At 34.0% G+C, this 27,261-nt stretch overlaps 4 protein-coding genes across 5 annotated transcripts; 3 read left to right on the forward strand and 1 right to left on the reverse strand.

The window, feature by feature from the left end:
• The first annotated feature begins 879 nt into the window (after window positions 1-879).
• Window positions 880-8,781, forward strand: LOC108227897 (CBS domain-containing protein CBSCBSPB3). Of its 2 annotated transcripts, none has more exons than XM_017403282.2 (15): window positions 880-1,253; window positions 1,379-1,535; window positions 2,955-3,087; window positions 3,839-4,009; window positions 4,228-4,306; window positions 4,389-4,502; window positions 4,634-4,700; window positions 6,015-6,120; window positions 6,189-6,247; window positions 6,589-6,695; window positions 6,774-6,910; window positions 7,398-7,483; window positions 7,562-7,651; window positions 8,141-8,329; window positions 8,416-8,781. In XM_017403282.2, exons 1-14 carry the CDS (start codon window positions 1,102-1,104, stop codon window positions 8,324-8,326), a joined length of 1,644 nt encoding a protein of 547 aa, XP_017258771.1. In that variant the 5' UTR covers window positions 880-1,101; the 3' UTR covers window positions 8,327-8,329; window positions 8,416-8,781. The 2 variants fall into 2 exon arrangements, with proteins under 2 accessions (XP_017258771.1, XP_017258770.1); XM_017403281.2 differs by having other exon boundaries at window positions 946-1,253; window positions 1,376-1,535.
• Window positions 8,782-11,089: 2,308 nt separating this feature from the next.
• On the reverse strand, window positions 11,090-16,393 carry LOC108227941 (protein MODIFIED TRANSPORT TO THE VACUOLE 1). The gene is made up of 5 exons (XM_017403345.2): window positions 15,986-16,393; window positions 14,084-14,827; window positions 13,718-13,873; window positions 12,170-13,105; window positions 11,090-11,375 (listed from the first exon to the last, which is right to left on the reverse strand). The coding sequence occupies exons 1-5, from the start codon at window positions 16,190-16,192 to the stop codon at window positions 11,334-11,336; spliced, it is 2,085 nt and encodes a 694-aa protein (XP_017258834.1). The 5' UTR covers window positions 16,193-16,393; the 3' UTR covers window positions 11,090-11,333.
• Window positions 16,394-18,511: 2,118 nt separating this feature from the next.
• On the forward strand, window positions 18,512-23,382 carry LOC135146700 (F-box protein CPR1-like). Its single transcript, XM_017400318.2, has 4 exons — window positions 18,512-18,635; window positions 20,363-21,508; window positions 21,637-21,709; window positions 23,244-23,382. Exons 1-3 carry the CDS (start codon window positions 18,580-18,582, stop codon window positions 21,674-21,676), a joined length of 1,242 nt encoding a protein of 413 aa, XP_017255807.1. The 5' UTR covers window positions 18,512-18,579; the 3' UTR covers window positions 21,677-21,709; window positions 23,244-23,382.
• On the forward strand, window positions 21,673-24,989 carry LOC108225457 (F-box protein CPR1). The gene is made up of 4 exons (XM_017400315.2): window positions 21,673-22,796; window positions 23,241-24,413; window positions 24,589-24,674; window positions 24,780-24,989. The coding sequence occupies exons 1-3, from the start codon at window positions 22,738-22,740 to the stop codon at window positions 24,626-24,628; spliced, it is 1,272 nt and encodes a 423-aa protein (XP_017255804.1). The 5' UTR covers window positions 21,673-22,737; the 3' UTR covers window positions 24,629-24,674; window positions 24,780-24,989.
• The last annotated feature ends 2,272 nt before the right edge of the window (window positions 24,990-27,261 follow it).

The raw sequence follows: 27,261 nt of genomic DNA on the forward strand, positions 1-27,261 counted from the left end.
ATAAATTTTTATTTACAAGTGTTTGGAGATCAGTTAAAATTAACACATGAAACTAAATATTTTGATCAATAAAATATGTCATTTTCATAAATATTATTTATCACGTCTTAGAATCTATAAGAATGTCTATGAAAAAGATATTATCTAAAGTTCAAAATAAATTAATTTTATAAAACACTTATATTTGAACAATAACATTCATGTTAATAGCAATATGAATAAATTTATATAAAAATATACTAAAATCTCATCCTCATATATTTTTAAAATTATCTAAATAATAAAATTCAATTCAATTATTAAAAATATACTTTTTTATTAAAAATATATTAAAAATCAGAGGAAAGTTCTATGGAGACCGCATTTTTATCGGAGACCTCGGAGACCACGTATATTCTGCAATCAAAACACTGTAAAATACATTATTTTGTAAAATATGTTCTACAAATATCATGTATTCATTAAAATTGTTGAAGATCATCAATGTTTAATAAGTAGATAATGCATGTTTTGCAAGTTGAACAAATGTTCTGCAAATTAAACATATTTCATAGAACAAAACATTTTGTAATGTTCTACATGTAAAACTTATATGATATTCAAGATTTTAAATGTAATAATGATTTCGGAGAACATGATTTGTAAAATTATACGTTTTGCAATGTTTTTATGAAATATTTTACTTGCAGAACATATGTGGTCTCCAAGTCTCCAGAAAAAATGTGGTCTCCATTGAACTTAGATATTAAAAATCATTCTCATATTTACTATTCTCCCTTATGAAAATCATAATTCGACCAGAAATCTTTGTTTCCAAATTACAACAGGAACTTCCCAAAGCAAACAGCCAAACACCAAAATTTCCCTCTAAAAAAACACATTGGGAAATGTAACGGTGGTTGTTAGCTCCCTTTAGATAAACCCTCACTTAACCAAACAAATACCACGACCAACTGTTCCTAACTCTCATCTTTCTCTCATCTCTCTCCTAAGTCAGAGCATCTCTCTCGTGCTCTCTCTCTCTCGTTAGAGAAAGAGAGGAGCAGCGGCATCTTACAAACCCTAGCAGGCATTAAAATACTAATTTAAATATTAATTAAAATGAGTACACAAGGTCCCCTAGGTTCTCGCCGTAACAGTCTTGTACAGAAGCGTAACCCTAAAAAATCGGCTACTCAATCGGAGAACGGCACTTCCGCGACGGCGGCGACGAATGGAAGCTTCTTGAAGCCGCCTTCTCCTGTTCACTCCACGTCGGTTTTATTCTTCTTTGTTTTTTATAATTCTGATTACTGTGTTTTAATTTAGTTTAATAGATTAATTTATTGTTTAATCACATGATAGAGCTTTGATTTTGATGATTGTTTGGTGATAGTAGTGAGAGGACGGTGAAGAAGCTGAGATTGTCGAAAGCGCTTACGATTCCCGAGGGGACTACTGTCTATGATGCGTGTCGGAGGATGGCTGCGAGGCGGATCGATGCTGTGCTTTTGACTGATGCCAATGCTTTGCTTTCGGGAATTGTTACCGACAAGGTCTGGTGTCTACTTAAGGAATGAATTCTTTTGTTTTGTCTAGTGACTTGAGGAATAGATTTTTGGTTACTGTTAGAGCAAGTCCAATGGTGGTGCTAAAATACATATAGCTAGCTATATTATGAAATCAGAATGTGATTTTTGATGTCAATATAGAACTTATACTCCAATGATAGTTTTTAAATGGTATCAAATTATCTAAATATAGCTATATTTACTCACCCGATCTTTAAATACACTACTTTATTTGTCAACATTACTTTACATATTGATTTTCCCACTTGCATGCTCATGTGTCAATTATAGCAACATCTATACTTGGTTCTATATTGAGCACCAAGTATAGCATTTTGCTAATTTGCATCCATGTTTAGCATCCATTGGAGTGAAGTTTTTTGCTTGGGTGCTATATTATATATATAACACCACTTTTAGCCTAAGTTACCCGGACACGGGTATGGGTATCGGACACGGGTACAGATCCAAGAGTCAGATTCGTAGTTTTAGGATAATTAGGATTCGTGGATGTGGATCCGGAATTAGACTCGGGTACGGGGACTTGGCACTTAAGCTCCATGCAAGTCAAACTTAATATAGCCTGATTTATGGTACATTCATAAAAATAGTGTCTATTGCACATAAATCACATATGCTGAAAATTGAAGCATAAAATCAATAGAACAACATAGAAACAAGTCATTCATGGATCTTGATCTCTATAAACAAGTTGGAACAAGACCTAAGTTTTCATTTTGACATGGGATGTTACAAGGTGAGGTGTCCGGTTGTAATAAGAAGGATCCGACACAGATCCCATACCCACACCCATGTCATGTCCGGTGGACACGGGTATAGGCACAAAAATGGAGAGTCCGGGTAACATAGCTTTTAGCACCTCCATCGGATTTGCTCTTACTAACTTTAGGAATTACTATTTGGTTTTGTTTACCAAGTGAAATTTTTTGTTTACCAACTTGAGAAATTAATTTTTGGTTTGTTTGGATTAAAATGCTATTCTAGTTATATTAATGTAGAGAAGTGATTGTGTGGAGAATATAAGTTAATTTGTAATAAAAATCCTTGTTCCCCTAGATTCTTTGATGTTCTCCCTATCCCCCCCCCCCCTTCTGTTTTTTTGTCAGGTGTTTTTGCTTTATTGTTGGTGTAATTGATTATCGTAAATATTTTCCAATCTTTGTAGATAATAAAGCGGAAAATTACTTGTTGCATGGTTTTCCTACTCTGGTCATTAGAAGGTAGAAGGATTTAAACAAGCGTGTTCCTTTCTACTAAGAATTTAAAACATTTAAATGCAAACTCATTAATGGATGTTGTTTATCTCTAGTAGTAGTAACTAGGATTGCTTAAAGTTTTAAGTTCTTTTTCTTTGTTGTATCATAAAAGAGTGTTTCTCCGTAGGATATCGCGACCAGAGTTATTGCAGAAGATTTGAGGCCAGACCAGACAATAGTATCGAAAGTAATGACAAGAAATCCCATTTTTGTTAATTCAGATTCATTGGCGATTGAGGCACTTCAGAAGATGGTCCAAGGTATTTTTGAATTTATGTTATCTGTTTTATTTAAAAATTCTTATTATCATTATCGATACTTTGAAGGGACCTAAAGAAAAGTAAAATATATGTGTGTGTCCATGTATATCTGTTCATATTAGATAAGGTAATTTGGTATATATTCTTCAAGATGTTTGTCTATTATTTTACTTGCTTTTATTTATGAAACTTTCCGTTGCAAGTGAATAACATTAGTGCAATGGAAGTGGTTGTGGTAAACACAAAACAACCAGTTATTGGACCATTCCTTAAGGGCCAGGGTCGTGCCATCGAATTTCCTCCTATAGCAACATAAAATGTAACAAAATTGTATTTTGCACATGACAACAATAACTGGGCAAGTAGTTGATTTAATGCCAACATGTAATTCTAGCACTTCTACCCCGTCCACATTAAAATAGGTCGGGAAAAGCGCTTGCTCTATAAACTTAAACCGTGTTCCCCTCCTGAATCCTAAATTATAGTGAATTAAACTCATCAAGGTCTTATATATAGGAAAACTGTAGTCTATATTAGGTTTCTCATTGTTTTTGCGAGGAATGTTGGTGGTTGTTTTTGTCTTTCTTGATGCAAATTGTAGTCTTTTGGTATATTCTTATTCTCTGTATGTTACTGTATTTCATGTTACATCAGGTTTGTTTAGTCATTTTTATCTTTAATTCGAGAAAGATATCAGTTGCATTTTGTATTGTGCCATTTTTCACAAAACTACTCATTTGCTTTTCAACAGGAAAATTTAGGCATCTCCCTGTTGTTGAGAATGGTGAAGTAATTGCATTGTTGGATATTACAAAATGCCTGTATGATGCCATATCTAGGATGGAGAAAGCTGCAGAGCAAGGAAGTGCTATTGCTGCAGCTGTTGAAGGAGTTGAACGACAATGGGGAAGTAACTACTCTGGTAAGCTGAATATTATATGTAATTAGAGTGCAGGACACTTTAGTTATGTGATATTATAAGAGTAATCTGTCTTTTTATAATGACATGCTTGCTTTTAACTTTTAAGTGAATCACATTCATGTTGTTTTGCAATTCAATTTCACTGTAATATGTTTTCTGCCTTGAACCTAATGGCGTATTCATTTAATTTATTTTCTGGTGTTCATCCAATGTTTCAGCTCCATCTGCCTTCATAGAAACACTTAGAGAGCGGATGTTCAAGCCTTCTTTGTCAACAATCATTGCCGAAAATGCCAAGTATTCTCAACTTCCTGAAAGTATGCATCTGTCTCAATAAACTGTTTTCTTCTCTAATTAGTGTTGCACATGTTATACTCAGGGTTGCTGTAGTATCACCATCAGATCCTGTTAATCTTGCTGCTAAAAGTATGCAGGAGTTGCGGGTTAGTTCTGTCATAGTTATGACTGGAAACAAGATCCAGGGGATACTAACGTACTGTTCTTTACTCGCAACTATCCTTCTTTTGCTTCCGGCCTTTCCCTTTTGTGCAAGCATTTTTGGGTTACTGTTACATATTTGCTTGTAATTGATATTTTATTTTTGGTTGGGATGCTGAACTGCAGTTCAAAGGACGTTCTTATGCGAGTTGTGGCTCAAAATCTCTCTCCCGAGCTGACTCACGTTGAAAAGGTTCTGATAACCATCAAAATCTGATTCTACTTTCAGCAATGCATTTTATTTACCATAGTCAGTAGTTACAGAGCTGTCGCTCTGCTAATAAACATAATATAACAAGCGACTTAAATGTTGAAAAGGTTCTGTAGTGTAGTTACAGAGCTGACTCATGTTGAAAAGGTTCTGATAACCATCACAATCTGTATCTACTATCAGAAATGCATTTTATTTTCTGTAGTTAGTAGTTACAGAGCTGTCGCTCTATTGATAAACATAAAATAACAAGTGACTGAAAAGGTTCTGTAGTGTAGTTACAGAGCTGACTCATGTTGAAAAGGTTCTGATAACCATCACAATCTGTATCTACTATCAGAAATGCATTTTATTTTCTGTAGTTAGTAGTTACAGAGCTGTCGGCCTGTCGCTCTATTGATAAACATAAAATAACAAGTGACTGAAATGTCAATGGATTAAAGCTAGTAGAGTGGCAGTTTTAGAGTAACTCTGACTGTCCCTCCATCGTAGGAGATCATCAAATTTGCTGCACTTCATCATTACGCCTTCCAGGCTTAAGAGCTTAATAACTTTGGACTTCAGTATGCATCTTGGGACAACTTTTTTGCAAGTAGAGTGAGTTCCACCTCTAATGACGTTGTAAACCCAAGCTCTTTTTAGTAACATTGCTGAATGACCGGATTTTTGTAGCCAACGCCAACCCTTCGTTTCTCCTACCTGTAGGAATTTATCTTAAAGTGATGGCTGGTGGGTCACAATCATCTCAATATTTAGGCTTGCAATGGGCCTTGGAAGGCCAAATTTATTGGTCCAAAGCATCTCTATCCTGATTTCTATAGGAAGAAATCAATTGTTACAATCTGTTGCCTCGGTGCTGCAACTAAAATTTGGGGTATTCTATACATGTAACTGTGTGTAGATAATGCCTACCACTATTACTACAGACGTCTTTCTGAAAGTATCAGAATCAAAAACTATGATATAATTATATCTACAGAATGCATCAGTATGTAAGTTTTGGACTTTTGGTTGTGATACTTTCTGGAAGGAGGGAAGATTTGGTTACCCTGATCTGTTGTTAACTACATTGTTTGTAGTCACCTACGTGTCTCAGTTTCTTTTTGGTTCTCCAGTGTAGGGAAGATCTGGTTAACCCATTCTGTTATCAGTTACTATGTAAATCAAGTCACCCATGTGCCTCTAAAACTTTTTGGTCTATCCATGTTTTCATTGTATATCATTCTGATAAAAAAGATCCATAAATCTCAAGTTGCTTGCTGCTGAATGACTCGTTTTCATATGTTGTTTCTGTAGGTAATGACTCCCAACCCTGAATATGCTACAATTGACACTTCCATACTTGAGGCACTGCATACAATGCATGATGGAAAATTTTTACATCTTCCTGTTGTTGACAGAGGTAAGCTTTTCTTTATAAATTCATATACACTGCTCGAAGCGACACCCTTGACAGCATTAATATGGCAGATGGAAGCGTTGTGGCATGTTTGGATGTTCTACAAATAACTCATGCTGCAATTTCCATGGTAAAACTTCTGTCATCGTTGTTCATCTTTTGTGATTGTTACTTCTTGCTTTTGCATCTTGAACAAGAATATATTAATATGAGATAGGCACTTGAATCCACACAAATATTATCATTTCTTATGCCTTCTAGAGTTCTAGTATATAAGCTAATTCTAGAACTCAAATTTATTTTGATCTTTTGCATTGTGAGTTGTTACATATGAAATATTACTTGGCCACTAGGCCCACTACTTGTAAGGACCCAGGAGAACTGAGAATGCTTTACTGAATAAGTACACCAGACACTGCATGGGAATGGAGCATATTATGTATGCCTCAGTATATATCTGCAATGTTTCAGGTTGAGAATGGCTCTGGTGCTGTAAATGATGCGACAAACACCGTGATGCAGAAGTTCTGGGATTCAGCACTTAACCTAGAGCCACCAGATGATTATGACACCCAGAGGTATATCATTTCTTTCTTGAATATGTAAGTGATGCAGCTTTTAAGTTATCAACTAAGGTCTGATGTTCTTGTCAATAGCGAAATGTCTATGTCTGTATTGAACGCATCAGATGCAGTAGAACTCGGGAAGACAACATATCCATCTCTGGGTATTGGTAATTCATTTGCATTTAAATTTGAGGATCATAAGGGGCGTGTACATCGATTTAATCTTGGTGAGTCATATTATTAGTTAACATAAATTATATTTATGATTTTCTCTACCCTAATTTTATTAGTCAGTACCATTTGAGATCCACAGACCCCAATCTCTAGTTAATACATTTGGTCTCTTTGATCCTAATTGTTCCCCATCATTCCCCCTTCCAGTATTTTTCACCTTAGTGTGTTCTTACTACCACCCCAAGCTTCATGTAATAAATAATTATAAGCGATTGTATATGCAATATAAAACTATGCCTGCTACAGTCTATGTCCAGCAATAATCACCCAGGCTTCAAAACTTATATTTTAGATCCACCAAACATGTCGTATACATGTCCTTTGTGCAGACATTAATTAAGAAATATAATTAATTAAAATTTCTGTTTTAATATCTTTTTTATCACATGGTAGATTGGAGCAACTGTTACATATATGTAATCTATCCTTCTCAATATATAGCTTCATAATGTGTTAAATCATTTTCTCAATTTGCTTCAGGTGCGGAAAGTTTAGATGAGCTTGTTTCATCTGTTATGCGAAGGATAGGTGTTGCTGCTGATGAGAAAAATTACCCTCAGCTTCTGGTGAGTAAGATTTTGGTGACCATGGTGTATGTAAGTGTTGAACATAAGTATCTGATTTTAATTATAAATGTATTGCAGTACGAAGATGATGAAGGTGATAGGGTCTTGCTTACAGCAGATGGTGATCTTGTCGGTGCTGTCAGCCATGCCAGATCATTGGGACTAAAGGTGTCAACATCTGTCTACTATAGCTTGTCTTTTTACATGTCAAACTTCCTGAGCACTTCTTAAGGGATATGCAGTAGGGCCTAATACAAATGATAGTACAATATGAAAGTCCTTGCTGTCAAATAACACTTAACTTTTGATTGCCTAATGTCACTGGTACTTCTGAAAGTGTATCACTGCACAGGGTCCAATATAATTGCAACGATATTGTCAAGGAATTGGAAGACAATGTTTTAATGAAAAGTTGGGTTTAATTGGTTTATTAGGACTTTCGTTCCCCTGCTTTTAATTCTTTATTCTCTGACTTGACTATATTTTCAAATCTATTAAATGGTTACATTAACTCAAGACGACTGTAGAGTGTAGAGTTTAAATCATTTTTCAAGTAAGCATATATATTCTTTAAAGAAGCATAGTATATTGCAAGTGTACTACTGTAGTTTGTTTGCCATTAAGGTAATCTTATACTAATTTTCTTATGTATTTCAGGTACTAAGATTGCATCTAGATTACTCCGAGTCAAAGCAACAGAAATTTGAACAGACGAGCACAACCACAGCTCAGAGCACAGTAGAAAGAAGACGATGGGGATATCTCGAGTCAGGGGTTTTGGCCAGTGCAGTGGTTTTGACTGGAATGGGGGTTTTGGTTTACTTGAAACGCTCCAAACAGTAAAAGGTAGATATGTGCTTTTAGTGGTAAAGGCCATATTAAATTCTAAAGACATTCAACAATGAATCTGTCTACTTCGTGTTTTGTTGCAGGCAGAGTTGGTGCCTATTTGTACCGAATGAAACTATTAAGAGATGAAAGCCAAGTGCAATGAGGCTTGGATACAATACATCAGGCGAATTTGGGGGAGGGTAGTATACACCATACAATACGGGAAAATCTATCATTTTTTGTTTTTCAGTTGCCCTTTGTAATGACAAAATGGCATTAAATCGTGAGAATTTACTCCAAATAGTATTTTATATTGTGGCGCACCACCTCATTGGCCACTATCTGATTTGTCCTGATAGATAATAAGCTATAAAAATCCTGCACACGGGGATTGCATTTTGTAGCTTTCGAGACCTCATTAAATCCTATAGCTTATCTTTATACCAATACACAATATTTCTGAGGAATGTGCATCTGCCTTGTAGTTTTTTTTAGTAAATTGTTTGTGTAGTAGTTGCTTGTTAGATTTTTAATTAATTTTACTCCATATATAAAGTTCTGTTAAAGAGGTACAGAACATTTTGATGTTGAAATGATGACAGTACAGATAAGATTTTTTTTTATTTTATAAATATCAATTTTTTTTTAAAGATTATATTTTTCTGATATTGATTTAAGGCAATATGGGAGGGTGACATGCCATGCAAGTAAAACATAGGTGGGAAAACTAAATACATCACAAACACAGATTTAAAGAACGTTTGATATCATTTCTCAAGTAACAAAAAGCAAAGGATCAGAAACACAAGCCATAATTAGCATTAACTTCTCTTATTTCCTTCCCTTTCTTCATCATCCCCCTTTCATTCCCTATTTCTCCTTTGCTCTGTTCTCCTGGAAACGAGAGAGATAGAGGGGGAAACCAGGGAATCCTGGTTAGGAAGACGCGCACCGGAAAAAAGAAAAATCTTTCCTAGCTAGCAAAACAGGAACAAGCATACATAGAATCACGTATATATATATCATTGTCTATGGCCAATAGAGGACCCGTGGCATTACCCAAATTCGGAGAATGGGATCTGAAGAACCCCGGGCAAGCAGAGTTTTCGGTTATATTTGAAAAGGCAAGGAATGCTAAAAAGGAGGGCAATCGCCATAAGTTCAACCCGGACTCTCCTGTGTTCAAGAAAGAACCTGAACAGAACCCGTTCGCAGACCAGAACGGCAAGGGACGACAAAGTACAAAGCGTCGCCGTAGCTCCTGTGCCCGAAGATGGTTTTGTTGCTGTTGCTCCGGGCCAAAACATGATGTTGAGTCTTAATGAGCCAATGCGAAGTACGATTTTACAAGCTTATTCTGTTTGTTTGTATGTCGTGATCAGCATTCAAACAATGAAGCTTGTGAGGCATTTTAATTGTTGCGCATGAGGAAACTGATAATATATATTGAGGGTCATTATATAATCTGTTTTAATGATCTTTGTTGTGTTTTGGTTATCATGGTTTCTAAATTTTGATGGAGTTGCTTAGCAGGACAATGCGATCCCCATGAAATCGAAACATTGTGCTCCATTACTTACCAGAACTATGCGATCCCCATGAAACCAAAAGTCATTCGATGACCACCTTAGCGGTTTACATGACAAAAGAGAGACAAAAAAATCACCAATATATCTGCAAAATTATAATAAAGACCAAAACAAGATCAATGGCTACTCCAGCTCTCATATTCTACGATTACATTATCAAACTATCGCAGATACTCCTCTTGATATTAAGAGGCCGAGGGTCAAACGAGATTCGTTGTGTATTTAAATCTCTATAACCAAACCTTATTTAAATAAAAAGGAAAAAGTGTATCAACTCTCTTAGAGGTCAAATAAGTAGGCAAGTTCCTGCATTTTTAACCTCCCTCACCACCCTAGAATCCAGAAACAACAAATCCGGGTACCAATTACTACATTCTCATTCCTCGAGACATATTAGATTAGATTTCAGATGCCCCCTAGAAAACAGGCAAGCAAGGGCAACACAGCCTCCACAGACAACTCTTGACGTTATAGAATATCTGCAATCTTTACAAAACCTTTGACCTATGAGGACCAAACTTGGAAGGAATTTGTACAATCCAACAAGCATCATATCCAGAATTTAGAAAAGGAAAGGATCCCACTTGTCCGCCCTTAAAGCTAAAATTTGCATGAATGAACAGAGTCAAGATATCTCAAATGAGATAAAAAAGTAAACATATCCCCAATGAATTAACTTTTACCCCAAGGGCTCTGAAGCCTTCAAGAAACTTCCAAGTCGAAAAATCCATCACATGCCAATAGACACGACTCTAATGTGTTTTCCTTGAACATTTTCATGTTGGTTATGATTTAGATAAAGTTTGTTTCTACCTTCAGGATCTTTACCTTTAGGGAACAATCTGATCATATAGGAACTAGGAATAATGTGTTCAAGACTGATAAACTATAATCAGCAGTGATTTTACCTTTCTGGCACTCACCGATTCTGCTTCTCAATTTAGAACATATTAACCCCCCCCCCCCCCCCCCCCCACCAAAAAAGAAAAGAAGAATACAATGATTTTTCACCATCTTACTGTAGCATATGAATTTAACTCTGCCACTTCCGGATGGAAATGTTGTAAAATTACATGTCTATTCAAAACAAAACGGTTGCCATCTTAAAGAGCTGCAGTCTGTTGAGGAACTGGTATCATTATTAGATGTGAAAAAGATGTTCAATAAAATATTTCAAAGACAAACATAAAAGGAAACGAGAAAAACTTGATCACCCTAATGACAGAATCACAAAGTTGAGGAAATTGTACAACCATATTCTCTTTCTGCTATTTATATCCCTCTTCTATTAAAGAAACACAGTGCACTAAACTACACAATTCATTAAAATGCAAGCATGACACCATTTCCAAAAAATATTTAATCTTAGCAGATATAGACCTTTATTACCATGGAAAAACTGCTCTAAAAAACTCACGACCAAGAGAAACTCAAATCATCCTTTTTGTATCACGGGCTGCTGCCAGATGATCCTGCACAGTGATTACAAAATGTGTTATCAGATATGCGTATAGGCAACTCATTTTGATTAGTAAGACAAACAAGCAGATACACAGAAACAGGAAATATTGCAATAAGAACAATCTGCGCCTTCAAAAGTTGAAAGATAATACCAAGTACACTTGATGGCACTTTACAAAATAATTACAACCACAGATGACAATTGCCTCTCTCTGAGTTGGATCTTTGCTTTTTAGTGAAATTAATTCTACAATTTGTTTCACTGTCCTTTTATCTTGTACAAAGATTTAATATATCTTTTCGGGGTCGTTTGGTTCGCCGAGTGGTATAGGGTGGAATGAGGAATCCGGTTAAGATGGTATGAGTTTAAGGTATCATATCTGATATCAGGTGTTTGGTTAAGTGCTGGAATTAATATATTCAATTTTTTTAAAAAATAAGTTATGAATTTATATTATTTAAAAATATTAATAAAATTATTATTATTATTATATATTTTTGCATCATTGATTATTTTTGTATTATATTAATATTTAATTACTTCGATAGAGACAAAAAAATAAAAAATGAAACTAATTCCTATAGCTCCATCTCATACCCACCTCCCTCTTTGGGTATCAAAAACCCACACCTTGGAGTTTGAGGTATGGGTTTGAGATTTACTTTTTTGCAACCAAACATCAGGTATGGGTTTGGAATAAACAAAACCCATACCTGATTCCAGATCCCCATGAACCAAACGATCCCTTATTTAGTTTTAAGAGAAAAACGATATGAAAGTGACAACGTTAAGGGTCCAGCTTACCGAGATAAAATCAAAAGCTCTGGTATCCTCTTTCTTTGACCCGTTCATTACAGAGGTAGAAGTCTGAACCGGAAGGCTAGAATTGAAAACATCAGGAAGAGCTGAAGAATATCCACCTCCTTGAGTTTCCAAAGCCGGACTAAAACCAGAATTTTGAGGGTGCAAGTTGCCTAGCTGCTGATAGTTAGACATTGTTGCTAGGAATTGCTGCTGAGCAAGTAAATTTCCCATGGCTCCATAATTTATCGGTTGAGAAGGAATTGCTGTATTATACATTATGCCAGGGGACATATTATATGGCACGGTGCCAACAGGAAACATGGGATTTACATTGGTTCCAGCTATTTGAGCACCGTATGTTTTATTAAATGTATCAGTAGTGACTTGATTGCTCAGATTTGTACTGGGAACTGAAAAGATGTTTTCAGAGAGTGCATCTGAAGAAGTCCCTTGCTGCTTCACATCTTTTTCCTTTATGAATAGACCAGACATCAAGTCATTAACATCTTTTTTGTTATTTACTTGTTCAGCAGAGGTCTCCAAGTTGGAACCAAATATATCAAATAGCTCAGCTCCATTTTGATTAGGTGTCATATTAACTCCAACAGTACCAGAATTACCGGTAGTCATTCCAGAAAAGATGTCGTCCACATGTTCTTTCTCATTATTGGTGTGAAATGAGACATCTGCAAAAGGGTCATCATCTTTCTTCTGCTCACTGGTGCTCACAGCAGTACTTGGACCATCTCCAAACAGATCAACTATAGGAGTGGCAGGTGTTGCCAGTGCTTCAATGCTTTGATGCATCGGTGGACCATCTGAATCAGCGGTGTCAATTAAATCTGGCATCTGAATGGCAGCTGTCTCAACCTTCAATTGCTTTTCTGGATTACCGACTGTATTGCCAGTTTGTTCTCCTTCCAGAAGTCCTAAGACCTATGCACAAACAATCTCTTAGATAAGAATGAACCTTTTTGCATATACATGTTTTGTGATATGTTTAAAGTCACTACAATGCGCTGATGTGAGATGTCCAGACTAATATGAGGTCTAACAAGATAGACTCGATGAAAATGCGAAGAACACCGAAGGAGAAAATTATTGGGAAGAACAAAAAACTGAGGCTTCCTTTTTTTTCAAGAAAGCAACTATGCTGATATAGAACTTTTGAAAGATGCACAAGTTCTCATAAAATTAGGTGGAACAAAATGATATTAGTCACTTTATTTATATCTAAACTGGGTTCAGTAAATAAGTTTAAACTGCTTTAGTTAAGACTTGCGTAACTGCTTAGTAATCCAACCCAAGTTTAGCGAACACTAGTCATTATATCATTTTACCCAATTAGAACTAGTAAGAAGCAACCATTAATATCTAGGGACATCCTAAAAACGAAATTTAAAAATAATTGTATCATGTCACTGAGAAAATTACTCCTTTTTACGCCAAGTAAAATTACTTTTTAAATAAATGCTGAACATATAATCACAACAATAGTTGCTCCTCGTGACGGAGAAGCAAAGAATACAAGGGATTGGTAAGACTTACCTTGCTTGCTTTTTCCCTCAGAGAAGCCTGGGGTGATTCACAACATTTCACCACAACATCCTTGTTGTCACTGAAATAAAATGCAACAACAGAAAAATTTTCATCCTCTTTTTTCCTCAATATAGCATCAAGTACACATACAGCTCTCACACGAACCTGAAACAAGTCACAAATTTAATAAAGGACTAAGTAAAGGATTTCATTATACTCTTTTTAATTTGTCTACAGTCTAGCTACACACAAGTCTAGCTATACACAGGTCATCAGACATGTGCGTGCAGAAAATCCTGATCAATCAAGATAGTCAGGTATTGCCCACAAATTTGCTATGTGTGATATACATTTGTTAAGTAAAGGGGTACATGCCTGCCAAGAATGTGATTGAAGCTTTGTTTCAAGGGCATAACAAAGAGCCAGTGGATCCAGTTTTGAGGCTTGTACGAGAAAAAGATGGAGGGCATCTCTCGTGGGTTGTAAACGAACACCACCAGATGTTACAATGGTCTCCAATAACCTCTCCTCACGAGTCTTGCTTTCAGAATGACTTGAGCTAGAGCTACTATTGGCTGTATCCACAGTTTTGAGATCTTGGGCCCATGTTCCACCAGATATGTTGTGAGATAACCGAGAACCAGGCTGAGTGTCAGTCCGATGTTCATCAGCCTCATAACGGTCCGAGTAATCAGTTTCATTAGTCAATGACCTTCGAAGATTCGGACTGCGATAGCTACCAGTTTCATTTCGTTTATGCGCAGGAGCTTGCGATAAGCTATTCAAGCCTTGCTTTATCGTCGCACTTCCAATATTAACCACTTCACTTAAGAAGGACTTCTTATCTTCCGATGGCATTTCATAGTTGGTGCTACCAAACCCTTGGATCCGTTGAGTTAGATCATCACTAGGTGCTGGTTTATTATCATCAGTCGAGAACATGGCTGATAAAGCTTCCTGAGCTGTGGCACGGACAGACTTATTTAATGCATCTCCCTTCAAAGGATCTGGCTGACCTTTATAGTGAATCAACTGGCGTATGGCCACTGAATTTCTTTGCAATTCCCTCCTAAACTCCACCCCAGACTTTCCCACAGAATATTTAATAAGCCTCAATGCCTGCACACAAGTTATATACATAATTAAGTGTATATTTGTGAAAAGCATCAGCTACTAGTTTGACCCACCTGCCTAGCTCTAGTACTTTAGACCCAATCAATCAATATGTACCTTCCTTGAAAGAAGGTATCTCTTCCACAAGATTAAGGCTCTATAACTTTTATGTATGGATATGATAGCATTAGTAGAGGTTAAAAAATAAACTAGAAAGTTATTTCAATTTTACATGAAGGACATTTCCCAAATTTGGCAGTTTCAACTATTTCAAGGTTTAATACTTTAATGTGATTCACAACTAGCAAAAGAGGAGAATTTTAAGTTAAATTGAATGAATCCTAATAGAACTTTGGAAGGCTGTGTTTAATCATTATCATCTAAAAGTTGACCATGATATGTAGCAAAATAATAGATGTCCACGAGAACAGTTCTTAATTTTATTAAAGTTCAATCGCTTCGTTTTTTTGATTTCAGCCCTTCATCTTTATTTAAAACACAGAGCAACAAAATGAACAACGTTACAATCACTACTAGTATAAGATCCTTCCCTCCTTCCCCATATGTATATTGTTAACATAAATTGTCACGGAGACCAGTGCCAAGAACATTCCTTTAGTATGAATTTCATAAACACGGCAGCTAATAAGATGAATCCAACATACACTAATGTCATTCATGCATACACCATCAAAGTGAACTTCAACTATCCACTTCAAAGATTAAAACTTCATCAGTACAAGACTTAATAACATTATTTTCCAAGTCCAAGATAACCCACAAGTCGAAACATCACAAAGCCCAGCAGTACCATAAATCACATTACTTTACACTTAAACACAATACTACAAAAATTCAAACACGCTTATCAAATCCTCATACAACCAGAAAAGACCCCAAATTTATGACCAACTAGTTCAATTAAAAAACTTCACATGAACAATTACATAATCAAGATAACCAACATACAAGAACAGCAAATTCTTCACAAATTTAACCACGCCTATAACTCTTCCTAAAACCCAAAAAGACCCCAAATTTATCATCAATCACCTCAACCAAAAAACCCAAATCAACAATCCCACAATCAACCTACCCACCACAAAAGAACACAAAAACAACTAGATCCAATTCAACAAAACTATATACTTTTATCATCCATACCTTTTGTTTGACAATTGGGCTCTTATGGTCAAGTCTCTTGAACACAAACTCAGCAATCTCCTTCACAATACCCACATGAGAAGATCTAAGCAGTTCACAAATCTCATCAAGCTTATACACAGGGGTCACTTTATCTTCATCAGAAGTGGCTGTGTCTATCATTCTTGATCTCCAGTATGATTCAACTGCTCTCCTGCTCTGATCCATGCTTTTTCTTGATTTTAATTTCTGGGTTTTGAGATATTGGTTCTGTGGATTAAATTCGAGGTGGTGATTGATTGAATTTTTGGAAGGGATTGATGGGAAGGAAGAATTGGAGTTTTTGAGGATCAAGAAAAGCCTTCTTGGATGAACTTGCTTGAGCTTGTTTTTTATTACTTTGATTTTTGTTTTCTTATGTGTACCGATGTATATGGTATAGCATAAATACAATATAAATTTTAAAAATTTGTGATAGATTTTTCAAAAATAAAATAAAATTGTGATAGATTAAAATAAAAATTTAATAATAAAAAAATAAGTAGTATGATTAATAAATAACCTTTTTGTATTTTATACCCAAAAATATCAAATTGTTCGACATTTCTATCTTATAAATCAAACATGATGGATAAAACTCGTAAAAAGAATTGATAAATAATAAATTATTGATAAATTAGATTTATATATCTGTGATCAAAGTTAAACCGAATAAGCTGATTGGTATTTATTATATTTTAATAAATTAATAATAATTAAAAAAAAAAAATTCAAACTATTTAAATTCCACGCCTATTATCTTGTGGAACTGATGATTAATTTCTAAAATTGAGCTGTAATCAATATACTTATATAAAGGAGAAGCGAGGGGCGTGTAGGTGGCGCCTCTCACATCGCTTCGTTCTATTTTTCTAATTTTTTGGAATTTTCGGATGAAAAATATCAAAAATTATAACTACCTTTCTTAGTTTCAGGTATATTAGAAGCAAGTTTCAGAATCTGATTTTGTTTCAGATTATTTATGGAATATAGTAGCTTGAAAGTTTTAATTTGATTTTGTTTCAAATTATTTAATTATGGGAAAGACAGATTATTTATGGAATATAGTAGCTTGAAAATTTTAATCTGATTTTATTTCAAATTATTTAATTATGGGAAATAGTAGCACACAAGTCTCTTTGCACTTATAAATACTCCTGTAGATTGTAGAGTTTTGGATAATCTAAACACAACCTCCTCTCAATCAATTCCACAAACCTACCTTAGTTCTCTTGCTCGATTTTTGGACGTGTAGGTGTCGTTCTTATTCAACGATAAGTGAAGGTTGTCTATACATTATTAAAAAAATAAAGGTTGTTGCAAGCAAAGGTAATTATATATCGTTATGTTGGAGTCGACAAATCCAAACACGGGTAAAGAATATAGTCTTTGACATGATCTTGATGGTTGATGGTTGTATAATATTTGTTTTGTTCATCGGACATGTTTGTTGTTGTTAATTTTGATATGATTTACTTTGTATACAAGGAAAAAATTATTCATGCATTATCTGTTTGCTCCGTTCAAGAAACTTTTAAGTAAAGGTTGTTTATACAGTATTAAAAAATAAAGGTTGTTAGAAGCAAGGGTAGTAGTTATAGACCGTTATCTCACAGATTTAAGTTAGATGTTTTTGTGCACAATCAATCCAAAAAAATTGGAGGAAAGTGACAATGTAAAAACATGATTATTTTTCAAAAAAAAAAACAAATAAAATTAAGATTCGTCATGCTTTAAATTGTTAATTACGTATATAAATTTATTTTCGTTATTTCACAATGAATTATAGTCCAATTTTGCAATTTTATATATTAGTATTGGTATTAAATCAAGATTTTTATAATATAAATTTATTTTATCCTACAAATATTAATTTTGAAATATTAATATAATTTTTATAGACAGCCATAAAATTATTTTATTTTACAAATATTAATATTGAATCGTTAATATAATTTTTATAGCCCGCCGCAACGCGCGGTTTCTCAACTAGTTTCTTTAAAGCCTTAAAAATTTTATGAATACACTAATCATTTTTTAAGTTATTAATAAAATTTAATAATTAAATTGAGACTGTTTTATTTTTTATAAGCAATTATTTTGATACTCTTAAACTGATTTTAGTAATAATTTCTTCATTATGATGAGTTTTTATGAAATTCCATTATTAAATTTCAGCTAATATAATTAAATATAAAAAGTACAAAGTCCAAAAGGAACTCAAAAAACAGGTACACTTTAATTTAAATTTCAGTGAATAAATCAATTTTTTTATAAAAATTCTAGTTAACACCTGAAAACCAAAGTAAAGTAAAATTCTGGCAAAAAACAAGAAACATTAAACAACTTCCAATTAATATTCTCCACTACCCGTCCACAACAACCAGGCCCAAAATAAGTGCATTGGCCTATCAGCCCGTCCACCACAAACAGGCCCAAATAAGTTCACTGGGCCTATCGGCCGGTCCTTTCATATATATACACACACAATTTGAGAGGGAAAACAAAGAGTCTTTGGAGCGCTTTTTCACTATCTTGTCAAGCACACCAACTGAAAGAAGAGAACTACAAGCTTGATGTCGAAGCTTATTTCTTGTCATTCCGATCCCAATACGGCGTCGTTGGCTCCAAGGTTCAACTCGATCTTATTCATTTTTAGATTATTATGTGGTTATATTGTTGTTAACGGAGATCTAAAAACTAGTGTAGCACATGCAAGTGTTTACAAAACTAGGGTTTCTTGGATCCGTGCATTGTAGTTTTTTAATAATATAATAAATCAAAGTGAAAATTATGGTCTTAATGTTATGAAACCTGTTATGACTTGCAATAGAGAAAATCTTTACACGAAAACTGCTCGGACGGATCTAGCACACAAATGTTAGGGGGCACCAAGCAAATTTTCAAAAAATACCTATATATTTCTAAATTTTTTGGGGTAATACCTATATATTTCTAAATTTTTTGGGGTCACTTTTATAATTTTAAAAAATTAAGCCAGTGCCTCTTCCTAGATCAGCCCTCTCCGTATGTCCCAAATTAGTGGTCATTTGAAATATTTATGCACGTATTTTAAGATGTTAGAAAATATTTATGCTACTTAATATTATTTTTTTGTCAATAAAATATATAAATAGTAAATTTACTAAAATAGAAAACGGAAAATAATTTTAAAATATGTAAAATCATATTGACATTATTCGCTTCACTGATTTTAGTGTAGATTATTGTGTAATTTATGGTATGTCAAAAGACTTAAAAGTAATGTTGGTTAAAATTTTGAATTTCAGTGCTTTTGTTGATGGAATTTGTTGGCCTTTAAAGTCTATATACTTTAATCAGATTTTAGCGGTTTTTCTTGTAATATATACATATATATTTTTTGTTTTAGTTGAAAGTAATTTGATCACTTATCTTTTGTCAACTCATGAATTACTTTTATAATGTTTTTGACACTTTGACCATTAATTGGTACAACTCATGTGATATAAAATATGTCGGTTCGAGTCTAACATATGCATTTTGATTTTGATTTTGATATTTCTTATGATTATAATGATAATTTATTTTAGTTTTCAGCTGTAAGCATTGTTTTAAAAATTGGTGATTAATCATAATTATCTAATTAATCATCCGATGATTAATTGTTATTTCGTGTTTCACCTTTAAATCCGATTCGCTCTTTTTATGAAATTAGTTGTAAGTGATAATTTACATACATAATTTACTTTAGCTTGTTTATGTTCAATTAGTAATTAGTTTTCTTATAAAAATCGGTGATTAATCACAATTATCCAATTAATCATCCAATGATTAATTGTTATTTCGTGTTTCACCTTTAAATCTGATTCGCACTTTTTATGAAATCAGTTGTAAGTGATAATTTGCCAACATAATTTACTTTAGCTTGTTTATGTTCAATTAGGAATTAGTTTTCTTATAATTTATTCGTCATCTAACAGACAGAGACAGGCCTAAAAGGTTTTTGAATAACAATATGCGATGTGGATACAGAGTTTTAGCCATTTGATATAGGCCAAAGCTTAGAAATAGAAACATGTAATGCTAAATCAAGTTTTGTTGTGTTGGAGATTATTTTTGTCAGAACTTGTACTGATAAATTATCTAATTTGCTTACTACAAATTTGTGAGTTGTGATGATATTAAAGTTACCATTTTAGTACCTGTTCCATGGTGTTCTGTTTCGAAGACAAGTCAGTGTACTTAAAACAAGTATCAAAATTGATTCTTGGAGTCATTATGTAGTTTTGATTCTGCTTGCTAATTTGGTTGGTGATTCGGTATTGATATGCAACTGACGTTTACTTGTCTAACTTGTCAATGAACCGGATCACAAAGGACGGATGTGACTGTCTACTTTGCAGAAAGTCTTATTGCTGAATTCTTGTGCCGCCTTCCGGTGAAGATTCTGTTGCGTTGCAGATGTGTATCCAAACTATGGTGCTCTCTTATTGATAGTCCAAGTTTTGTTAAAAAACATCTTAAGAGATCCATTGAATGCAGAATGGGTACTGGTGTTATCATTCGAGAATGCATTTCTTACTCGGTGGATTTTGATTCTCTGGATAATGGCTCTGCTATAGAAATTGATGAACCATTGAAGACCCTTCTCTGCGAGACTGGATCTGTGGGTACGTGCAATGGCTTACTCTGCGTGTTTAATATGATGGGAGATATGTTCTTATGGAACCCGGCAACCAAAAAGTGCAGAAAGTTACCTACTGCACCAGCTGATTTTCGTAGTGTTTTTAATTTCAGCTGGTCTTCCCTTTCTGGCTTTGGGTTTGATGTTGTTAATGATGACTACAAGGTTCTGAGAATCCTTCGGCCTGATGATCCATTTTTGTCTGGATCCAAGGTCGTTGTTTACAGCCTAAAAACTAACTCATGGAAACGACTCCAAGACATTCCTGTTCAGTACCAACTTAATGCATCATGGGGTAACTATCTAGGCGGGGCTCTGCACTGGATTATGGTAAAGACTCGGGATGTAGAAAGCTTCTTCCCATCAATTCTTGCTTTTGATCTGGGAGTTGAAAATTGTAGGGAGATTCCAATGCCCCACAAGAATGGTAAGGAGATGAGTCTAGTTATCTTTGAAGAATCCCTTTGCGTTCTTGAATTCCACCTTGATATTCATGTAGATGTGTGGGTGATGACTGATTATGGGGTGGAAAATTCTTGGTGCAAGCTATTTTCAGTAGAACAACCTAAAGTAAGTGAATCTTGTATGACTTTTAAGCCTCTCGCTTATTCTAAGAGTCAGAGGGATGTTCTTGTACAAGTGAACACTGAGAAGCTTATTTGGTATAACCTTGAAAAGAAGGAAGTGAGGACTGTTAAGATTGCTAATATACCAGATGTCTTTGATGTGGAAGTCTTCACTGAGAGCCTTGTTTCACTTGACTATAATTCCAGTACTGATGGGAAGCAGGCACAGAAGCAACCAAAACAGAAGAATAAACAACAAAAGATGAAGGAGAGGTAAACAAATCTCATATCCATCTTATCAAGTGTTTCGTGATTATAATTTAGCAAAATGATGATTTATTGGATATTCTTAATTTGTAATATAAAATTTCTGGAGCTTTGATCTTTTATATTGTTTGCAGGGACAATTATCTTTCGAAAGGATTCAAGTTAGTGTTATAAGACACTAACAATCAAGCATGAAGAGAAAACAAGGTAATAAGGCTCGTTCATCATCTTGCATTTGTCTTTGTTAATCATTCTGTCAATTTTTTTTTTGTTATTCTAAGTGAGACATGCAACTTACTTACGAATGCTAATTGTCTAAGCAACAGAAGTTCTAAATTAACAGTTTTTGGCCAGGTTTGAATGCAAGGTTTCCGAATTGCCTGTTTTTTATACTGAATGTTTTTGGTAGACTATATATTGGACATAATCTATGTTTGTTTCAGATATGCTAGCAGTTGTGCAATTTGATCAATGCCATGATCGACGATTCACTTGGCAGTTGCAATTCATTTCAATGCTATACTATTGGATTCGGATTTTCCAATGTGTGTCTTTATGAGCGCACAAATTTTATTATGCTCTAATCTCACAAATAATAATGATTAGCTATCATGCCCAAAAATTTCTAATAATCAATTTTCCATCCAACTAAAAACTACCTAACTAAAAATTAATTGTTAGTCGGACACACCAAAAAACTTAGATTTCAAATATTGTTTTTGAATTCTACTGCTTAACATATATTAATGCCGTTATGTATGACTTATTTGAATTATTTGACTAACTTAAAAAATATTTATTATTTATAAATGAAAAATTAATTACAAGTAATAAGTAGTTTTTATTTTAAATATGTGGATAATTTCTTGGTGTTTGCAATTTATTAGGTGTAAATTATAAGAAATATTCTCTGTTCTTAAATATTTTGTTTTGATTTCTTTACATTTATATATAGAAGTATATTCACTACAGAGTAGATATAAATATTTTTTTTGAATGAAAATATTATCAATAATTTTATTAAAAATAATTTCAAAATAATATTTTTAATTAAGGCTCAAAACACATAATAAGAAGTTAAAAGTCAAAAATTAAAAATCAAAATAATAATTTTTAAAAATTATGAAATTTATTGCACTGGAACGTCATTAATTAATTAGTTAATTAACTAGAAAAATCCTACTATAAAATCTCTGTCCCCTTTTCACTCTCAAAGCAGAAGAAGAAGGAAATATATGATGATGTCGAAGCTCCGTCCTTCCCGTTGTGATGGCAGCTGGTCATCTACTTCCAGGTTTTACACTATAAATCACTGCACTTGCGAGTTTCACTTTTACCTAGGGTTATTTTTATGAAAGTTTTTACCTAGGGTTTTGTGCAAGTTCTTATTTAGGGTTTTATATTGTATGTGTTGAATATTTAGATTGTTGTGTGTTGTAGCTTTGGTAAATGTAGATCAGAAAGTTTTTTACATGAATCTCTGAACATATTTAATTTTTACTTGCACGAATAATAATATGAACCCGTGTGCACATAAATTAAATTAGTCATCTGTTTGTCACGTCATTTGGGGGAAAAAATCGGGAACAGAATTTGGGGAGCATTACTTTTGTCGTAATAGTAAACTGTAATTGATTGACAGTTTACCTGTTTAATTTAGCAGAGGACCAATAACAAATGCTGAATGTGACCCCAATAGTAAACTGTAATTGATTAGCAATTTACTTGTTTAATTTAGCAGTGCACCTCACCAATCACAAATGCTCAATGTGACCCCCTACCTGACCGAAGATCTGCTTTCTCAAATTTTGGATCGCCTTCCGGTGAAGACTCTATTGCAATGTAGATGTGTATGTAAACCATGGTGTTCTCTCATCGATAGTCCGTGTTTTGTCAAAGCACATCTCAAGAGATCCAATGAATGCAATGCTGATACTAGTCTTCTTATTAGAGGTTTTGTTATCTGTTCGGTGGATTTTGAGGATCAATATAATGCTACTGCTAAAGAAATTGATGAACCGTTGAAATCTCTTCTCTATGGTACTGGACTTGTGGGTACATGTGATGGCTTACTCTGCTTGTATAATCAGAAGCCAGACATTTTCTTATGGAACCCGGCAACAAGAAAGTGCAAAAAGTTGCCTGCGGCGCCAACTGGTTTCCGTTGTCCTTTTGACTACGACCGGTCTTCACAGTTGTGTGGCTTTGGGTATGATGTTGTTAATGATGACTACAAGGTTCTGAGAATGTTTCAGCCTGGTGGTAGTGATTTGTCTGGCTCGAAGGTCACAATATACGGTTTAAAAACTAACTCATGGAAACGGCTTGAAAATATTCCTAGTCACTTCGAGCTTATCGAAGCATGGGGGGTGTTTATGTGTGGAGCTCTGCACTGGGTTACATTCAAGACTCTAGAAAGCTGTTTTGTAATTCTTGCTTTTGATCTTGGGGTTGAAACTTACAGGGAGGTTCCATTCCCTAATCTCGAGAATAAGAATCCTGATCAGTTTACTCTAACTATCTTTGAGGAATCCCTTTGCATGCTTTACTATGACCCTTTTATTCATATTGATCTATGGGTGATGAATGACTACGGGATTGGAAATTCGTGGTGCAAGCTATTTACACTGGAACACCCAAAAGTAATAAGATCTGGTATGGATGTTAGGCCAATCGTTTATTCAAAGAGCCGGAGGGATGTTCTTTGGGAATCGGACAACAAGGTGATATGGTATAACCTTGAAAATAAGAAAGTGAAGACCCTTAAGATTGCTAATCTCCCAGACGAGTTTAATTTAAGTGTGTACAAGGAGAGTCTTGTTTCACCCGAGTTTGGTTTTAGTTGTGATGGGCAGCATCTACCGAAGCAACATGAAAAGAAGAAGAAACAGCGACAAGCGCAAAAGAAGAGGTAATCAAATTTCTTTAATTATACATGTATCTTTATCTGCTTGCTTTTAATTTTATACCTTGGTATATTAAAAATGTGTTTTGGATCTTCATCTCCAGTTCAAGAACTAGTTGTTGTATCTTTGTCTAGTGACCAGTTTAGAAGTACTAACCATTTTGCAAATTTTGGTTTTTAGGGACAATTTCCTTGCAAAGGGATTCAAGCTGGTGTTATGAGACAGAACTGCACGCGTAATTAGGAAGTTAGAGATAATTAAAGAAGGTACTACAGCTAGTTGATTGATCTTTGATTTTCTATGTTACTTGAAGAGTTACATTTGTTGTAATCACAAGTAAGTTTTGAGGAGTTCCAAAAAAAATGTTTCAGGTTTCTGAATGTTTTGCACAGAGGAGACAATATGCCGGGAAGATGAAAATGGTGCTGGAATTGCCCATCTTAGATTACAAATGTTTTTGGTGAACTACCTAAGCATGAATAACATTTTCACTATATTATCTCTGCATCTCTATTTTTGAAATGCTGGCAGTTGCGGTAGTTCATGTAATCAGAATTATGCAAGTTTTTAAGAAAAATATGACATTTCAAGTCAAAATCATTTTATAAAAATTTATGATTTTTATCTAACGTTTCGGAAAATTTCAGACAAAAAAGTGTACCCTCAATTGGATATCTCTCAACTTCTGTATTTTTAAGAATTTTATTACACATTTAAAATATTATTTTTAAAACTTTTTATGTATAAAATTATTAATGTTCTATTTTTGTTCATATAAAAAATTAAAATAAATATTTAAATATATACTCAAAACACTTTAGGGATGGGCACGGGGCACTTCGGGGTCGGGGAGTGCTACCCCGCCTCCGATCCCCGAATCCAATACCCGATCCTGTTCCGAACCCCGAACGGAAATTCTTTTCTTCCCCGATCCCCGCCCCGAACGGGAAACGGGGATCCCCGCGGGGATTTAGAGAATTTTATTTTTTAACGAAAAATAATAACTTTATAGTATATAATATATTTTTTAATAAAAAAAACCACTAACTCCTAATATACTAATAAAATGATACTATCACATATTTTCAACATCAAATCATATAATATAAATAAACGACGATTCTACAATTATAAATATATTATATTATAATAAAATTATAATCGATCAATAAAAATGGATATTATTTTTTATTTTTAATAACTTTATAAAAGGTATCTATTTTTTTTTTTGAAACATAAAAGGTATCTATTTTTAATAATATACTAGTTGAGAAGCCGCGCGTTGCGGCGGTCTATAAAAATTATATTAATGATTCAATATTAGTATTTGTAGAATAAAATAATTTTGTGGTTGTCTATAAAAAATATATTAATGTTGTAAAATTAATATTTGTAGGATAAAGTAAATTTATATTATAAAAATCTTGATGTAATACCAATACTAATATATAAAATTGCAAAATTGGTCTATAATTCATGGTGAAAAAATGAAAATAAATTTGTACACGTAATTAATAATTTAAAGTTTGATAAAAAAACAATTTAAAGCATGACGAATCTTAATTTCTTTTGTTTTTTTTTTGAAAAGCAGTCGTGTTCTTACATTGTCATATTCCTCCAATTTTTTTGGATTGATTGTGCACAAAAACATCTAATTTAAATATGTGAGATAGAAGTCTATAACTACCCTCTTAAAAGTTGTTTGAACGGAGCAAACAGATATTGCATAAATAATGTTTTCCTGTATACAAAGTAAATCATATAAAAATTAACAACAAACATGTCCGATGAACAAAACAAATATTATAAAAGAATAGCCAACAAACATACATCACTAATAGTCAATTTATTGATATCAAACGTCAATATCATGTCAAGACTGTATTCTTTTCCCGTGTTTGGATTTGTCGACTCCAATATAACGGTCTATATAACTACCTTTGCTTGCAACAACCTTTATTTTTTTTATACTGTATAAACAGCCTTCACTTATCGTTACAGAAGAACGGCACCTCCGAGTTAGAAATCGAGCAAGAGAACTATCACGAGAGAGAGGTAGGTTTGTGGTATTGAGAGAGAGGAAGTCGTGTTTAGATGATCTAAAACCCTACAATCTATAGGGGTATTTATAGGTGCAGAGAGACTTGTAAGCTACTCTTTCCCATAATTAAATAATCTGAAACAAAATCAGATTAAAACTTTCAAACTACTATATTCCATAAATAATCTGTCTTTTCCATAATTAAATAATCTGAAACAAAATCAAATTAAAACTTTCAAGCTACTATATTCCATAAATAATCTGAATCAAAATCAGATTCTGAAACTTGCTTCTAATATACCAGAAACTAATAAAGGTAGTTCTATTTTTTGGTATTTTTTATCCGAAAATTCCAAAAAATTAGAAAAATAGAACGGAGCGATGTGAGAGGCGCCACCTACACGCCCCTCGCTTCTCCTTTATATAAGTATATTGATTTAGTATAATATATATAAATATATTATTATTTATGTATATATACCATCGGGGATCGAGGCGCGTATACACTAATCCCCGCCCCGCTCCGATCCCCGAATTTTTTATAAAACTTTCCCTGATCCCCGCCCCACTCCCGAAAAAATCTCCGAATTCCCGACCCGAACGGGGCGAGGATTGGATCGGGGTCGAGCGGGGCCGAGAGAATGCCCATCCCTACAACACTTGAAATACTAACATATTTAAATAGAGTTAGTACTTATTATCAAGTATCGATCGAAATTTTAAAAAGAATAAATAATCTATAATATTTAATAAATTATATATTATTTTAATCGGAGCCAACAGATTCTCAAGATCTAATAAATGATGGTGAA

This window comes from Daucus carota, chromosome 6, assembly GCF_001625215.2.
Source record: "Daucus carota subsp. sativus chromosome 6, DH1 v3.0, whole genome shotgun sequence".
Taxonomy (NCBI): Eukaryota; Viridiplantae; Streptophyta; class Magnoliopsida; order Apiales; family Apiaceae; genus Daucus; species Daucus carota.

Bases quoted from the DNA above. Each gene is read 5' to 3' on its own strand.
- LOC108227897 (XM_017403281.2), top strand. From the start codon at position 1,102: ATGAGTACACAAGGTCCCCTAGGTTCTCGCCGTAACAGTCTTGTACAG. The intron at 6,121-6,188 runs GTAAGCTTTTCT...TTAATATGGCAG, and splicing joins TCTTCCTGTTGTTGACAGAG to ATGGAAGCGTTGTGGCATGT. The intron at 6,248-6,588 runs GTAAAACTTCTG...GCAATGTTTCAG, and splicing joins CTCATGCTGCAATTTCCATG to GTTGAGAATGGCTCTGGTGC.
- LOC108227941 (XM_017403345.2), bottom strand. From the start codon at position 16,192: ATGGATCAGAGCAGGAGAGCAGTTGAATCATACTGGAGATCAAGAATG. The intron at 14,828-15,985 runs GTATGGATGATA...ACTTGTGTGCAG, and splicing joins GCCCAATTGTCAAACAAAAG to GCATTGAGGCTTATTAAATA. The intron at 13,874-14,083 runs GCATGTACCCCT...GACTTGTTTCAG, and splicing joins TTCAATCACATTCTTGGCAG to GTTCGTGTGAGAGCTGTATG.
- LOC135146700 (XM_017400318.2), top strand. From the start codon at position 18,580: ATGTCGAAGCTTATTTCTTGTCATTCCGATCCCAATACGGCGTCGTTG. The intron at 18,636-20,362 runs GTTCAACTCGAT...CGGATCACAAAG, and splicing joins ACGGCGTCGTTGGCTCCAAG to GACGGATGTGACTGTCTACT. The intron at 21,509-21,636 runs GTAAACAAATCT...TATTGTTTGCAG, and splicing joins CAACAAAAGATGAAGGAGAG to GGACAATTATCTTTCGAAAG.
- LOC108225457 (XM_017400315.2), top strand. From the start codon at position 22,738: ATGATGATGTCGAAGCTCCGTCCTTCCCGTTGTGATGGCAGCTGGTCA. The intron at 22,797-23,240 runs GTTTTACACTAT...TGTTTAATTTAG, and splicing joins AGCTGGTCATCTACTTCCAG to CAGTGCACCTCACCAATCAC. The intron at 24,414-24,588 runs GTAATCAAATTT...TTTGGTTTTTAG, and splicing joins CGACAAGCGCAAAAGAAGAG to GGACAATTTCCTTGCAAAGG.